At 51.7% G+C, this 15,161-nt stretch overlaps 1 protein-coding gene across 3 annotated transcripts in view; it reads left to right on the forward strand.

The window, feature by feature from the left end:
- NKAIN1 (sodium/potassium transporting ATPase interacting 1) overlaps window positions 1–14,884 on the forward strand; it is a 64,394-nt gene extending 49,510 nt beyond the window's left edge. For 2 of the 3 annotated variants that reach the window (XM_063783578.1, XM_016957885.4), the window contains exons 2-7: window positions 6,430–6,567; window positions 9,296–9,376; window positions 10,608–10,805; window positions 12,025–12,085; window positions 12,674–12,755; window positions 12,903–14,884. In XM_063783578.1, coding sequence (XP_063639648.1) covers window positions 6,508–6,567; window positions 9,296–9,376; window positions 10,608–10,805; window positions 12,025–12,085; window positions 12,674–12,755; window positions 12,903–12,912 — 492 coding nt within the window. In that variant the 5' untranslated portion in view covers window positions 6,430–6,507 and the 3' untranslated portion in view covers window positions 12,913–14,884. The remainder of the gene's footprint in view (window positions 1–6,429; window positions 6,568–9,295; window positions 9,377–10,607; window positions 10,806–12,024; window positions 12,086–12,673; window positions 12,756–12,902) is intronic. The other variant, XM_016957891.4, reaches the window with a different exon arrangement.
- Window positions 14,885–15,161: the final 277 nt, after the last annotated feature.

Consider the following 15,161-nt stretch of genomic DNA (forward strand, 5'->3'; position numbering starts at 1 on the left):
CCCGTCTCTACTAAAAATACAATAATTAGCAGGTCATGGAGGCACACACCTGTAATCCCAGCTACTCAGGAGGCTGAGGCAGGAGAATCGCTTGAACCCAGGAGGCGGAGGTTGCAGTGAGCCGAGATCACGCCATTGCACTCCAGCCTGGGTGACGAGTGAAACTCCATCAAAAAAAAAAAAAAAAGGAAGGAAGGAAAGAAAAAAAAGGAAAGAAGGAAAGAAAAAGGGAAGGGAAGTGAAAGAAAAGAAAAGGAAAAAGAAAGAGCTGGGTCAGGGGAGAACAGAGATCAAAGGCAGAGAGGACTGATGGGCAGGAATGTGGGGCTTCCTCTGTGAGCATTGGCAGGTGAAGACAGAGATGTGAGGCCTGGGTGACATGTTTTCATCTGTCACTCTGGGACTACAGTCAGGGGGCTCATTCTGTGTGGCTGGGATGAGATTTGTATTTTAGAAAAAGTAACTGAGTGGGGTGGTGGCCAGCCTTCCCCTGGCGGGAGATCAGGGAGAAGTCTGTATCCACTGTCCCCAGGAACTTTCACCCCAGCTCACTTAGGAGAGGGATTCAAGAAGCTATCTTGGCTTGGCTTGCAGCTCACTAGGTAAAAATATCTCCAAACGAAGGAAGGAATTTTTCCCCCAGTGCACATGCATTTGCAATTTTTGCAAAGGAGTAGATTGCTGTTGCCTCTGCACAGTTCCTGCCTTCTAAGTAACAAAGACACAGCAAGGCCAGTTATGATTTACAATCACCACAGCCCTCAGATTAGTGTTTCGGAGCTGACGCAACCAGGTGGGAAAGGTATTCCTCTTATTTTGTCCTTATTATTATTTGTTAATTAGCTGCATGTAACTGCTACACAAGCAGAAGTCCTGTAATATTTGACTTGGTGTTTGTTTGTTTGTTTGTTTTGAGACCAAATTTCACACTATCACCCAGGCTGGAGTGCAAGGGCACGATCTCGGCTCACTGCAACCTCCACCTCCCGGGTTCAAGTAATTCTCCTGCCTCAGCCTCCTGAGTAGCTGGGATTACAGGTGCGTGCCACCACGCCCATCTAATTTTTTGTGTTTTTAGTAGAGACGAGTTTTCCCCATGTTGGCTAGGCTGATCTAGAACTCCTGACCTCGAGATCCACCCACCTTGGCCTCCCAAAGTGCTGGTATTACAAGTGTGAGCCACTGCACCGGCCTTGACTTGGTTTTCTAATAAAAAATAATAACTTTAAAATTGAGATTGTTGCCGGGCGCGGTGGCTCACGCCTGTAATCCCAGCACTTTGGGAGGCTGAGGCGGGTGGATCACAAAGTCAGGAGATGGAGACCATCCTGGCTAACATGGTGAAACCCCGTCTCTACTAAATGTACAAAAAATTAGCTGGGCGTGGTGGCGGGCGCCTGTAGTCCCAGCTACTTGGGAGGCTGAGGCAGGGGAATGGTGTGAACCTGGGAGACGGAGCTTGCAGTGAGCCGAGATCACGCCACTGCACTTCAGCCTGGGAGACAGAGCGAGACTCCGTCTCAAATAAATAAATAAATAAATAAATAATAAAATAAAATTGAGATTGTTTATAAGACACTGAATCTGATTTTTTTTTTTTAATAGAGATGGGATCTCACTATGTTGCCAAGGCTAGTCCCAAACTCCTGGCCTCAAGCCATCCTCTGGCCTTGGCCTCCCAAAGTGTTGGGATTACAGGCATGAGTGACTATACCCAGGCTGCATCTAAATTTTTAAAAAGATATATTTAGGCCAGGCACGGTGGCTCACGCCTGTAATCCCAGCACTTTGGGAGGCCAAGGTGGGTGGATCACATGAGCCCAGGAGGGTATGAGACCAGGCTGGGCAACAGGGCGAGACCCTGTTCTCTACAAAAAATACAAAAATCCACTGGGCATGGTGGGATGCGCCTGTAGTCCCAGCTACTCGGGAGGCTGAGGCAGGAGAATGGCGTGAACCCTGGAAGTGGAGCTTGCAATGAGCTGATATCACGCCACTGCACTCCAGCCTGGGCGACAGAGCGAGACTCCATCTCAAAAAAAAAAAAAAATTATTTAAATCTGCACTCACCATCGGAGGAAGAGACGGCCTTTTTCAGGCCTGGGTCACAGCCCTGAATACCCTGGTTTGTACTGATTTCCTGTCCCCTCCTCTACTAAGTGGGTCCTGAGTTCCCAAAGGGCAGGGACCCCAACTTCTTCACTTCTGCATCCCAGAGCTAGCACAAAGCCTGACATAGACTAAACGTTCTGTGAATAAATAAGGGATGAACCCTGGCTGGGTGAGGGCATGTCAGATGTGGGATGGATGGATAAATGGGTCTAGCTGGTTATAGATAAATGAGTGAATGATTGTTGGGTGTGAGGATGAAGGAAGGCCAGAGCCATGCTGAGAGTGGGAAGAACAGCCCCCACTCCATGTCAAGTGGAGAGAGCAGTGCCTGTGGGCCAGTCAGGGAGGCCTTCCTACCAAAAGAGGGAACTGAGCTACACTGTGAAAACTAAGGAGGACTTGGGTAAAGCCAAAGGGAGGCCCGGCGCAGTGGCTTATGTCTGTAATCCCAGCATTTTGGGAGGCCAAGGCAAGAAGATTAATTGAGGCCAGGAGTTCAAGACTACTCAGGGCAACATAGTGAGACCCAATCTCTACAAAATATTTTAAAATTACCCAGATGCGGTGGCACATGCCTGTAGTCCCAGCTACTAGGGAGGTGAGGCAGGAGGATGCCTTAAGCCCAGGAATTTGAGGTTACAGTGAGCTGTGATCACCACATTGCACCCCAACCTGGGCAAAAGTGCAAGACTCTTTCTCAAAATAAAATATAAAATAAAAAATAAGGCAAAGGCAAATGAAGGTAGGACTTTAACTGTTGTTACAGCCTCTTGGGGGCAGGAGCTGATGGGAAATACAGGATTGAGCCAGATCCTAGTGGGCCCTCAGTGCCAAACTAAGAAGCTTAGACTGTTAAGCCTTCTATTAATTAGCCACTATGTATCAAGTCTAATTGTCTGTTAGTTTATGTGATATCTCTATATCCCCACAACAACTTCTCAAGAGAGGGATTATCTTCTCTATTTATAGTTGAAGAAATAGATTCAGAGAGGGAAAGTGACTTGCCCTAAGTCACACAGCAGAGCTGGAATTTGAATCTGAGTTTAAATGACTACAAATCTGCTACTGCTTTAAAAAAAAAAAAAAAAAAAAACCTCTCTCTGTTTTCTATCAATAAGGTCACAGAGAACAGAGGGGGTTTGAGTGGGTGCCACTTTGGCTGGAGATGATATCACCTCTTAGGTGGATTTTTTTTTTTTTTTTTTTTTGAGACAGAGTCTTGCTCTGTCACCTAGGCTGGAGTACAGTGGCGCGATCTTGGCTCACTGCAGCCTCTGCCTCCCAGGCTCAAGCAATTCTCCTCCCTCAGCCTCCCAATCTGCTGGGAATACAGGCATGTGCCACCACGCCCAGCTAACTTTCGTATTTTCAGTAGAGATGGAGTTTCACCATGTTGGCCAGGCTGGTCTTGAGCTCCTGACCTCAAGTGGTCCGCCGACCTTGGCCTCCCAAAGTGCTGGGATTACAGGCGTGAGCCACTGCGCCCAGCCTTAGGTGGAAATATTTGGCAGGGTGCCTCCTCAGCTGCACCATGAGCCTGGATTGCTCTGTCACAGCCTCCTCCGTCCTCTGATGGAGACCTTCTCCCTTAGGGCCAGGTAACAGCTGAGTCAAGAACATCAAGCTGGACCCCAGAACACCAAGGCTCCCAAGGCCAGGCAGAGTCAGGGTGGAAGGAGGAAGAGTGGAGTAGTGGAAGTGTGGGATAGGAGCAGCAGACAGAGACCATGGCAGAGGCCCCTGGACAAGCCTGGGGAGTTTCTCCCCCAAGGCCAGCAGCTGATGGAAGTCAAGGCTGGAAGGGCCCTTGGAGATTACCTAGTCCAGTGACTTCCATGCATGGAAGAGGAGCCCCAAACCCAGCGGGGAAAGTGGGCTGCCCAAAGTCGCCCAGGAGTCAGAGGCAGACTTCCCACCACAACTTACACCTCTTGACTCCCTTACCAGTGCCAAGATGGGAAAAGGTGGTGCCAAGATGGGACAGGTGGCTGAGAAAGGCCTATTCTGCCACCAACCTGCTGTGTGACCTTGGACAAGTCACTTCCCCTCTCTGAGCCTCATGTTCTCTTTCCTCAAAATGAAATAATGATTCCAGCTCTGCCTTTCTGCCAAGGAGCATCCAGTGAGAGTTGAGCTTTACAACCTGCAGATCCCTGGGAGGGGAGTCACCGACAAGAGGCAGGCTGGTGCCAAGTGGGTAAATGCCAAGGTTGGGCCTGGCACCACCAGGCTTCCCTCACCACCTTACCCAAGCCTGCAGCTTCCTTGGTCTCTGCCCAAGCCTTGCCATCTGTGTGGTAGCATCAGCTCCACCTCCTCCTGCCTCCCTGCCTGGAAAAAGGCTTCTTATATCTTCTCACTTTATCTGAATATTCCCTCCCGCTCCCCAGCCAGACCCTCTTCTCTCCTCTTCTGTTGTAGTTAGGACTCTTTGTTGCAAATGACAAAAATCGGCAGGACAAGGAGGGAGAACCAGCTTTAGGCATGGCTGTATTCAGAGGCCTGAAAGATGGCTCAGGACATTCCCTTGTGTGTTCAGTCTTCCTCCCACACACACTCTCTCTGTACCTTAGCTATGGCTTTCTCCTCAGGCGGGCCATCCACCTGAGGTGGCCAAGGCAGCCACCAACAGCTCCAAGCTCACACCACACCCATTCAGGTATCCTGGCAGGATAGCAGCTCTGTTCCGATTGTTCCAGCAAATATCTAGGGTGATTCTCAGGGGCAGAGCATGGGGTGAGTGCCTATCCCTAAATTCATCATTGTCTTTGATTATTTGGCTAGACTTGGCTTACCTGCCCACCCCAGAAACTAGAAATGAGTCAGCCCCACTCAAGCCATGTGGACAGAGTGGTAGGAGGTGGTTCTTTAAAGCAAAATTTGGCTGGGCGCGGTGGCTCACGCCTATAATCCCAGCACTTTGGGAGGCTGAGGTGGGTGGATCATTTGAGGTCAGGAGTTCAAGACCAGCCTGGCCAACATGGTGAAACTCTGCCTGTACTAAAAATACAAAAATTAGCTGCGTATGGTGGCAGGTGCCTGTAGTCCCAGCTACTCGGGAGGCTGAGGCAGGAGAATTGCTTGAACCTGGCAGGCGGATGTTGCAGTGAGCTGAGATAGCTCCACTGCACTACAGCCTGGGCGAAAGAGCGGGACTCTGTTTAAAAATAATGATAATAAATATTTAGAAATAAAAAATAAACGACCATTTTATTTAGTTCATGATTCTGTGGGTCAGCTGGGAGATTCTTCTGGTCTGGACTATGTGTCTGTGGTCAGCTAGTGACCCAGGGTGATCTAGCATGGCCTCGCTCACATGGTTGATGGCTGATGGGCTATTAGCCGGGGTGCCTTCGCTCTCCTCCCTGTGGCTTCTCATCCTCCAGCAGGTCAGCTGGGTCTTGTTCACAAGGTGGTCTTGTTACAAGTGAAGCAAGTGGGCAAGCTCCAATGAACGCCGTTTTTTTTTTTTCTTTTCTTTTCTTTTTTTTTGAGACGGGGTCTCACTCTGTCGCCCAGGCTGGAGTGCAGTGACATGATCTTGGCTCACTGCAACCTCCGCCTGCTGGGCTCAAGAGATTCTCTCACCTAAGCCTCCCGAATAGCTGGGACTACAGGTGCGCACCACCACACCTGGCAATGGTTTGTATTTTTTGTTGAGACGGGGTTTCACCACGTTGCCCAGACTGGATGCATGCATTTTTCAAGCCTTTTTCAAACATGGTTTGCATCGTGTTTGCCAAAGTCCCTTTAGGCAAAGCAAGTCGCATGGGCAAGCACAGCATTAGTGTGGAAGGGCACTACTGAAGAGCATGGAAATAGGAAGAGGAGGATTCGAGGCCAATTTTGCAATCTATTCCAGCTCCTTCAGGGAAGGGGAGTGAAAAGCATTCCTTCTCTGTAGCCCAGGAATGCCATGGGCCAGGGCAAGCTCCAGATGGGGATCCTTGGAAGAGGTGACTCGGGCTCCAGGACTTCCTTGCCCTCCAAGGCTAGGGGTGGCAGTCTGGATTCTGATCCCACCATCTTCTCCACATGGAGAAGGTGCAGGAGCTTGAGCCGCTAGAGGGAAGGGCCTCCTTGGCAGGGAGGAAGGTGTTCTGAACCCTCACTCCTATCACCTTTCAGCCCACCCCAAAGTGATGATCAGGCTTAAGGACCCCCCAGCATCCCTTTGGTAGTGAAGGACTGGATTGTTCTGAGACTTATGCCTCATCACCATGGTAACTGGTGCCACCTGCTCCCCAAGGTCAAGCAGGAATCCCTGTCCTTCCCTTTCAGGGGGGTGACAGTGGCCTCAGCCTGTCTCTTCCACAGGTGGCTGCGCTGGAGCGGCAGATCTTTGACTTCCTGGGCTACCAGTGGGCTCCCATCCTAGCCAACTTCCTGCACATCATGGCAGTCATCCTGGGCATCTTTGGCACCGTGCAGTACCGCTCCCGGTACCTCATCCTGGTACGGCTCACCTAGCCCCTTCCCAAGCCAACTCCTCTCCTCACCCCTGCCCACTCCACCCCTCCCTGCTCCTCAAAACCAGAACTGCCCCCCAACACTGGGGCACTGGTCTTGGCTCCACCCAAAACAAGATGGGGTGAATGTGCACAGCCCAATGCTTCTTTGCACAGAGGAGACAAGGGGTTTTTTTTCCTGAAGAATTTTTTAGGGAAATAATCCAAATATAAACAAAATGGATCATGTAGTGAGTGCCTGGCATGTGCCAGGCACGCTGCTAAATTTCACATGCTTCATCTCATGTCTACAATAGCCCTGTGAGGTAGACCTTAACAGCTCCATTTTCCAGATGAGGAAACTGAAGCTCAGAAAGGTTGCGAGTCTTCCTAAGGTCACACAGCTAATGAAAGCAAGGCAGGATTAGAACATCAGATCAACAGTGAAGGCTCCTGCTGCGGCACCACACGGCCTCAGGAAGGGGTGGGCGCAAGGACACAGGAGGGATGGGCTTCATCTTATTTAGTTTCTCAAGAAGCTTCAGGAAGGCTTGGCATTTGTCTCTCTTGCCCAATGTACATCAAGGATGTGTTCTGGAGCAGCTAGTGTGGCTTTGAGGTCAGTGCCTCCCTGCACTCCAGCCCCAGGAGTCTGGGTCTCTCTCCTCCTCCCCGACAGCCTCTTCCCAAGTCCTGGTCCCTGATAGTCTCTGTCAAACTCCTGCCTTCAGCTAGATTCACCCATATTCCCTGCTGTTCCTCAGTGACCTCTTCACATGGCTCTCTTGAGGGAAAAGGCTTTTCACTAGATTTACTACATACATGCTTGACACCTACAATCACAATGACATGCAATGTCATGCTGCCTCCAGAGCCCACACACACTCATTCTAGGACTTCTCTCGCCACCTCCACAGGCTCAGCTCCCAGAAGCCAGGTGAGCAGGACCCTAACAAGGCTCTCTCTCATCTGACATAAGAGAACACTTCTCTCCAGTTCTCAGGAAAGCCCCAGACACCACTGTCAACAACACTATCTGCCATGTGACAGCCACTAGAATTGCAGGCACAGGACTTGGGTAGAAGCATCCAGATCTCAAATCGACCCTAACCTCCTTTCCAGCTCACTACCGTGGGTGGAATGCTGTTCTCCCCAGAGGTGGCCACATTCGGGATGTGGGAAAACTGAGGGGCCCAGGGGCCTCAGTGCTGACCTAGCATTGCTGCTCCAGCATTGCTGCTCCCAGTCCCTCCCATCCCAGCCCTCTCCTTCCAGACAGATGGAAAGATTGCTGGAGCGGGGCACATTGACCTGTGTCATTCAAGTACAATTTATAGAGCAAGGAAGGGAGGAAGGAAAGTGATGGAGTGAGGGCATCCAGGGCCCAGGCTGGACTCCCGTTCTATGCTTGGGGTCTCAGTTTGGTCTGCTCACCCCAGCCTTTCTCCAGGCCCCATCCATGATCCTGCCTCCACCTGCCCTGGTTCCCTTATACCCAGACTCCAGCCACAGCCATGTGAGAAGATGTCACACACATACTCAGGCACAAGGCTGCAGGATAACCTCCTGTCTCTTTTGGTCTAAAGTTCCCAGCATCCACTGCCCTCCAGCCTGGGTGACAGACCGAAATCTTGTCTTAAAAAAACAAAACAAAACAAAAACAAAAACACAAAAGAATTAAGACTTTTTTTTTTTTTTGAGACGGAGTTTCGCTCTTGTTGCCCAGGCTGGAGTCCAGTGGCATGATCTCAGCTTACCACAACCTCCACCTCCCAGGTTCAAGCGATTCTCCTGCCTCAGCCTTCCGAGTAGCTGGGATTACAGGCATGTGCCATCATGCCTGGCTAATTTTGTATTTTTAATAGAGATAGGGTTTATCCATGTTGGTCAGGCTGGTCTCAAACTCCCAACCTCAGGTGATCTGCCCACCTTGGCCTCCCAAAGTGCTGGGATTACAAGCGTGAGCCACTGCGCCTGGCCTCTTTTTTTTTTTTTTTTTTTAATATGGGTTTTCTCCATATTGCCCAGGCTGGTCTTGAACTCCTGAGCTCAAATGATCTGCCCACCTCAGCCTCCCAAAGTGCTAGGACTACAGGTATGAGCCACTGCACCTGGCCCATTTCCTATAGTCTTAATGGGTTCATCCAGCTATTCTGTGCTAGGCATTGGCATTGCAGTGGTGAGCCAGGCAGGCAGAGTCCTCGCCCTCTAGTGGCTTACCACCTGGAACATGTTTCTGAAAGTGTCATCTGAGTCACAATCTCCTAGGGATTGCTTAAGCAATCCCTTTTAAACATCCCTAGAAATTCAGAATCAGTAGGTCTAGAGGTAGGACCCAAGAATCTGCATTTTTGACAAACATCCTTGAATGATTCCAGTATTCTAGAGACAGCTGGTCTAGAGGATGTTGTTAGCACAGTGGATGGGATTAGCTATCAGAGAACTTGATTTGAGTGGCAGCCCTACCTCCTCCTAGCTGTGTGATCTTAGAAGCCTTAAACTTCCTTTCAGCTTTAAGTTAGTTCTCTCTAAAAGAGGGCAGTGCCGACCTTGCAGGGCTGTTGTAAGGCCTGATGGGTGTGTAAATGATTTGTAAGCTACACTGTGCTCTCTGAGTGAGGTATTCTCATAATTTTCCCTGCCCAGATCTCCTCATCCCTGAGCTCTGTCTCCATTGACACTCCCCATCCCCCACTCCCCAGGCCCCACCCTGATCCCACCTCTGCTTTCCCCAGTATGCAGCCTGGCTGGTGCTCTGGGTTGGCTGGAATGCGTTTATCATCTGCTTCTACTTGGAGGTTGGACAGCTGTCCCAGGTAAGCCTCAGACCTGGCAGTGCCATAGGGCAGAGCCTGACCATTCCCATCCCCTGCCCTAAGGGTACTGTGGTATAGGACCAGAGCATCATGTCTTGAAGAAGTCTCTCTCTCCTTACATGCCCAAATAATCTGTGTGCCCCAATTCCTACCTACACAATTTATTTCTGGCTTCCTCAAACACAATGATGGAGCAGATAAGGCTGAAGAGCAGTCCATGTGAAGATGAGCCAGGGGTCCCAGTTGATCACAAGCTCAGTAAAAACCAACAGTATGTGGGAGTCCAGAAAGCTACTCTTAGGCCCCGCTAATAGAGGTAGAGTATTCAGAGCAAGGGAGGTGAAAATGCCATGCACTTTGTAGTGCTTAGACCACAAAGATTTGGGTTAATTCTGATCAATATTTTTCAGAAGGGAAAGAGACTAGTTAGAGTTTGTTCAGGGAAGATTGAGCAGACCATAAAGTAGGACTGTTTCGCTTGAATAAGAGCAAGCCCAGAGAGACACAACTTCTATTTTTAGATATAAAGGAGGCAAAATATGTGAATTTAAGAGCATTGGCTTTGTAGTTTGACCCTGCTAGATTCAAATCCCAGCTCTAAAACCTTCTAGCTGTATTACCCTGGGCAAGTGGCTGATCCTCTCTGAGCCCCAGTTTCCTCATCTAGTAAGTGGACATAATAGCAACTGCAACTTCATGTGGTTGCTGAGGGGATAAAATAAGGTCACACATCTGAGTGCTTGGCCCCTGGTCGGCAGGCAGTGAGTATTTATCTGTTGAATGAGTGACTGCATGGATGGGCACATGGGTACACACCCTGGGTAAGAACTTCTGATCTAGGCCAGCCCCTTCTCCATTTAATAAATGTGGAGACCAAGGCCCCAGAGGAGAGGCTCGCCCAGGGTCGCACACAGGGGGAGCAGTGGAGATACTGAATGGGCTGTTAAGGGGCTGGTACTGAGGATTTCACCTGTGGCTGGGAAATTGTTAATGTTCCTTCCAGCTCTGAAAATTCTGAGGCCCCTGTGAGTCCACACAAACCCCTTCCCATCTCAGTGACAAAAGAGTGAGGCCTATGTGGTCATTAAGTGCCACCTGTTGGTCAAATATGGACTTGCAGGTGCAGGCTCCCTGAATCCCTTCACCGATCAATATAGTCTTCCTGGGCTGGGGGAGTAGCTCCCCCGTCCCTCTCCCTCACACTCAGTATCCCAGGCCCCTTTGCCCCCAGGACCGGGACTTCATCATGACCTTCAACACATCCCTGCACCGCTCCTGGTGGATGGAGAATGGGCCAGGCTGCCTGGTGACACCTGTTCTGAACTCCCGCCTGGCTCTGGAGGACCACCATGTCATCTCTGTCACTGGCTGCCTGCTTGACTATCCCTACATTGAAGCCCTCAGCAGCGCCCTGCAGATCTTCCTGGCAGTAAGTCCTTCTGTCCCCCACCCTACACACACTTCCCGATCCCTTTCTTTAGCTCTGGTTGAGGGGATGGGTTGGGCGCGGTGGCTCACGCCTGCAATCCCAGCACTTTGGGAGGCCATGGCTGGTGGATCACCTGAGGTCAGCAGTTCAAGACCAGACTGACCAACATGGAGAAACCCCGTCTCTACTAAAAATACAAAATTAGCCAGGCATAGTGGCACATGCCTGTAATCCCAGCTACTCAGGAGGCTGAGGGAGGAGAATTGCTTGAACCCAGGAGGTGGAGGTTGCGGTGAGCCAAGATTGCACCATTGTACTCTAGCCTGGGCAACAAGAGCGAAACTCTGTAAAAAAAAAAAAAAAAAAAAAAAGAGGGAATGAACCTAGGTCTTCCGCCTGTCTGTCCTTTTGTCTGGATCTGTTTCCATATCCTGTACCGTCTTCCCTCACCGCTGCCCCAGCCCCTGTGCAGAGAGTGAACAGGTTTAGTGAGTAGGATGAGGCATCAGACTATGAATCAATCCTGGGTTTAAGTGCTCAATACACCCACTATGTGACTTTGGACAAGTCACCGGCCTTCTCGGAGCTTGTTTCCTTATTCACAAAAAAGAATGACAATACCAGCCTCAGAGTTGTGAGAATAAGAAAGTGACCCCAGTGGGCGTGATGCCTCATGCCTGTGGACCCAGCTACTTGAGAGGTTGAGGCAGGAGGATCACTTGAGCCCAGGAGGTTGAAGCTGAAGTGAGCCATGATTGCAGCACTGCACTACAGCCTGGGTGACAGAGTGAGACCCTGTCTGAAAGAAAGAAGGAAAGGAAGGGAAGGGAAGGGAAGAAAAAAAAAAGAAAGAAAGAAACTCCAAGATAGGAGTAGTTCCTGTTTCTAGAAGGGCCAGCCCTGTCCTAGGCACTTTGTACCCACAAAGTCACATAATCCTCTTTCTTCTTAACAAGCCATAAGGTATTGCCCAAGTCCAAGTGGGAAAACTGAGGCTCAAAGAGGTAAAATGATTACTTGTCTCAAGTTACACTTTCAGAAGCGTTAGACCATGTATGTTTGACTTTAAGGTGAAAACATTTAATTGGAAGTTGTTACAGTTTGCCTTCATCCTGGCATGCCTCCTCCCTTGCCAGTCAGGGCGTACAGGGCCCGGCAGGGGGTGGAGGAAGAGGTTCCCACTCCTCCTTCCTCCCTGACGTGTCATCTCCACTCCCAGCTGTTCGGCTTCGTGTTCGCCTGCTACGTGAGCAAAGTGTTCCTGGAGGAGGAGGACAGCTGTGAGTAAGGCGCCCCTGGGGAAGTGGGGAATCTGGCCCTGCGCCTTCAGCACCCTGGACAGAGGCCTGTGACTGGCCCCGGCGGGAGGGAGCCCAGGGTCGGCCACGGGCCCCTTTCGAGGGGAAGAGGCGGCTGGTATGGAAGGCTCTGCATACCAGCCCGTTCCAGGCTGGGGTCCAGACGTCCAGGTGCCCAGTCCCTGGCCCCAGCACCCCCTTCCCCAATCTCGCCCCACCCCTATCAGAGGTCTTGTCCCGTTTAGAGGCTCTAGCCCCGCCCCCGAGAGCCTTCTCTCCCATAGGACTGCCCGGCCTCCCAGGCCCAAGCCTTAAGGACTGGGGCCTGACCCTCAGCTGGCCCGGCCTCGCCGCCTCCAGACCCCCAGAGGCCCATCCCTCAGGGTCCAGCCGAAGCCCCGCCCCAGGCCCTGCACGGGGTCTGACCCTCGCCCCTCCCCTCCTCATGGCTTCTCTGGCTCTGCTTCCTAGGGTGGGAGTCCTGCCCTCAGATTCTTCCCCTTCAGGACCCAGTCTCCCTCTCCTCGCCCCCGCCGCCGATCCCTAACATGCGCCGCCCCTCTTCCGCAGTTGACTTCATCGGCGGCTTTGACTCCTACGGATACCAGGCGCCCCAGAAGACGTCGCATTTACAGCTGCAGCCTCTATACACGTGGGTCACGGCCCCCTGCTGGCTTGGGGCGGCCTGGGCGTCGGGGTTGCGAAAAGGAGGGGATGGAGGAGTGGGCAGGGCAACCGGGTCTCTCCGCCCCCATACTTTTGGGATCCACTCTCCCTAACCTGCCTTTGTTTCCCGCAGGTCGGGGTAGCCTCTGCCCCGCGCCCACCCCGGCGCCTCGCCCTGGGCTGACCGCAGCTGCCGCGAGCTCGGGCCAAGGCGCAGGCGCGTCCCCCTGGTGGCCCGCGCGCTCACTGCAGCCTGTGCCCAACCCCGGGTCTGCAGCTGGAGATGCGGACTTGGACGTGGATTTGGACTTGGACTTGGACTTGGACTTGGATTTGAGCTTGGCTCTTCGCAGCCCGGACTTCGGAGGAGTGGGGCGGGGCGGGGGAGGGGCACCACGGGTTTTTTGGTTTTTGTTTGTTTGTTTTTAATCTCAGCCTTGGCGTGAGCTGGGGCCTTCCTCTCTTCTCCAGCCTCTCCCTTTCACTCTTCACCCAGCATCCTGCCCCCCTGTCCAAAAACAGCAGGACATCAGACCCATCCCATCCCACCACACTCACTCACCAGCTCTGGGGAAAGCTACTGTGAACTAAGAGCAGGATTCCTGGGTTCTAATCGCAGGTCCATCACTGACTGTGACGTCTAGCAAAGCCCTTGCCCTCTCTGAGCCTCGGTTTCCGCACCTCAAGTAATTAATCCCTTAGCAAATGGACTCTTTTAGACTTCTCATTTAACTCAATTCCCTGAGCTAGACTGGGATTAAAATTCTCATTTTGCAGTACATTAAAACTGAGGCCCAGAGATGTGATTTGCTTGAGGCCACACAGTTAAGATTTTTGGTGGAAATGGGCCTTGAACACAGTGTACTTTCTGCAGTTTCTGACTGTAAAACCCAGTGTCTGCTCTCTGAGTTCCATTTCCAAGCTCCCCTCCATCTTGGACCTATGTGGTCTCCACCATATTCACACACCACCGCCACCACTTGCCAATGCCTCTCTTAAAGCAATATACCCATTCGTTCTCTTATTGGGAACTGGATGGATGAAGCCCTAAATTCAGCCCCACCCACAGAGAAGCCTTCCTACACTCAGCCTCTGTCCACCCTTGGCAAATCTTTCAAGCTCTCTCCTCCAGGAAAGTGGGGCCCCAACTCAGTCACTCCACCCCCCTTCCAGGTCCCTGAGGCTGGTTCTACTGTATCCCCATCACCTCCACAACTCCACTCACCCCTGACGGCTCCATCCACCTCACCAGTTGGAAGGCTTGTGGTTTCAGAGAGGAGCAATGCTGGTCAGCGCTGCCCAGACTCCAGTGTTTACAGATCACCAGCATTTACAACCAATCCAATGGCCAGAAGCCTCCTCTAACAAGCCCAGAAGGAGTTCTGAAGGGGCAGATGGGGGTGTGAGTAGTCGGGGAGTCGGGATTGCCAGCACCCTCACCCTTCCTTGGGGGCAAGTAGAGGTGAGAACACTTTCCCCACCTCCCTCCACAGACACTCCTGAGGACGCTGCATCCCACGCACTGCCTGGTGCGTCCATAGAGAGAGGATCAGGTCTCAGCATTTCATCTGTGAAAGAGGCATGGCCCTGGGTTAGAAAGGAGGGCAGGAGACATGGAGGAACTGGGGGGCACCCAGATGGTGCAGATGGTTTGCACACCTGAGCCTGTCTGTGGTGACCATTCCGCTCCTCTCCCACTACCCTCCAATCTATCATTCCCTACTCTCTAAGGCCAAAATATCCTGAGCGAGGCTGACAACCCCACCCCACCATCCCAACTGCAAGCAGCCAGGCCCAGGAGTTCCTCTGGCCCCCACAGGCATGGAGCTCCCAGCTGGTGGGTACAGCTTGAGAGGGGGGCAGCTCCCTCAGGCTAAGCTACTGCCCTTCACTGGGCCAGCCCTGCCTCCAGCCCTCACCTCTCTCACCCCAACTCTCCCCCAAGCCCCTTTCTACTCAACGGGTGTAGCCACTGGTGCTTTGAAGCCTTTTGTTTTTATAAGATGGTTTTTGCAAGGGGACCAGGTTCTCTTTTCACTGGGACCTTGCAAGGAGGGGAGTGCTCTCCTGGTTTCTGTGCAGGCGGGTTGATTAAAGATGGTGTTTTCTTCTCTATCTTCCTGTCCTGCCCATTGGGTCTATAGAACTTTCTAAGTGAGAAGTCCCTGCATGAGGGCAGGCAGGAATGATTTGATGTTGATGTTATCAAATATTCCTGGGGTGGCCAGGCACGGTGGCTCATGCCTGTAATCCCAACACTTTTGAAGGCTGAGGTGGGCAGATCACGCGAGGTCAGGAGTTTGAGACCAGCCTGGCCAACATGATGAAACCCTGTCTCTACTAAAAATACAAAAATTAGGCAGGGCCGGGAGGCCGAGGAAGGAGAATCACT

This window comes from Pan troglodytes, chromosome 1, assembly GCF_028858775.2.
Source record: "Pan troglodytes isolate AG18354 chromosome 1, NHGRI_mPanTro3-v2.0_pri, whole genome shotgun sequence".
Lineage (NCBI taxonomy): Eukaryota > Metazoa > Chordata > Mammalia > Primates > Hominidae > Pan > Pan troglodytes.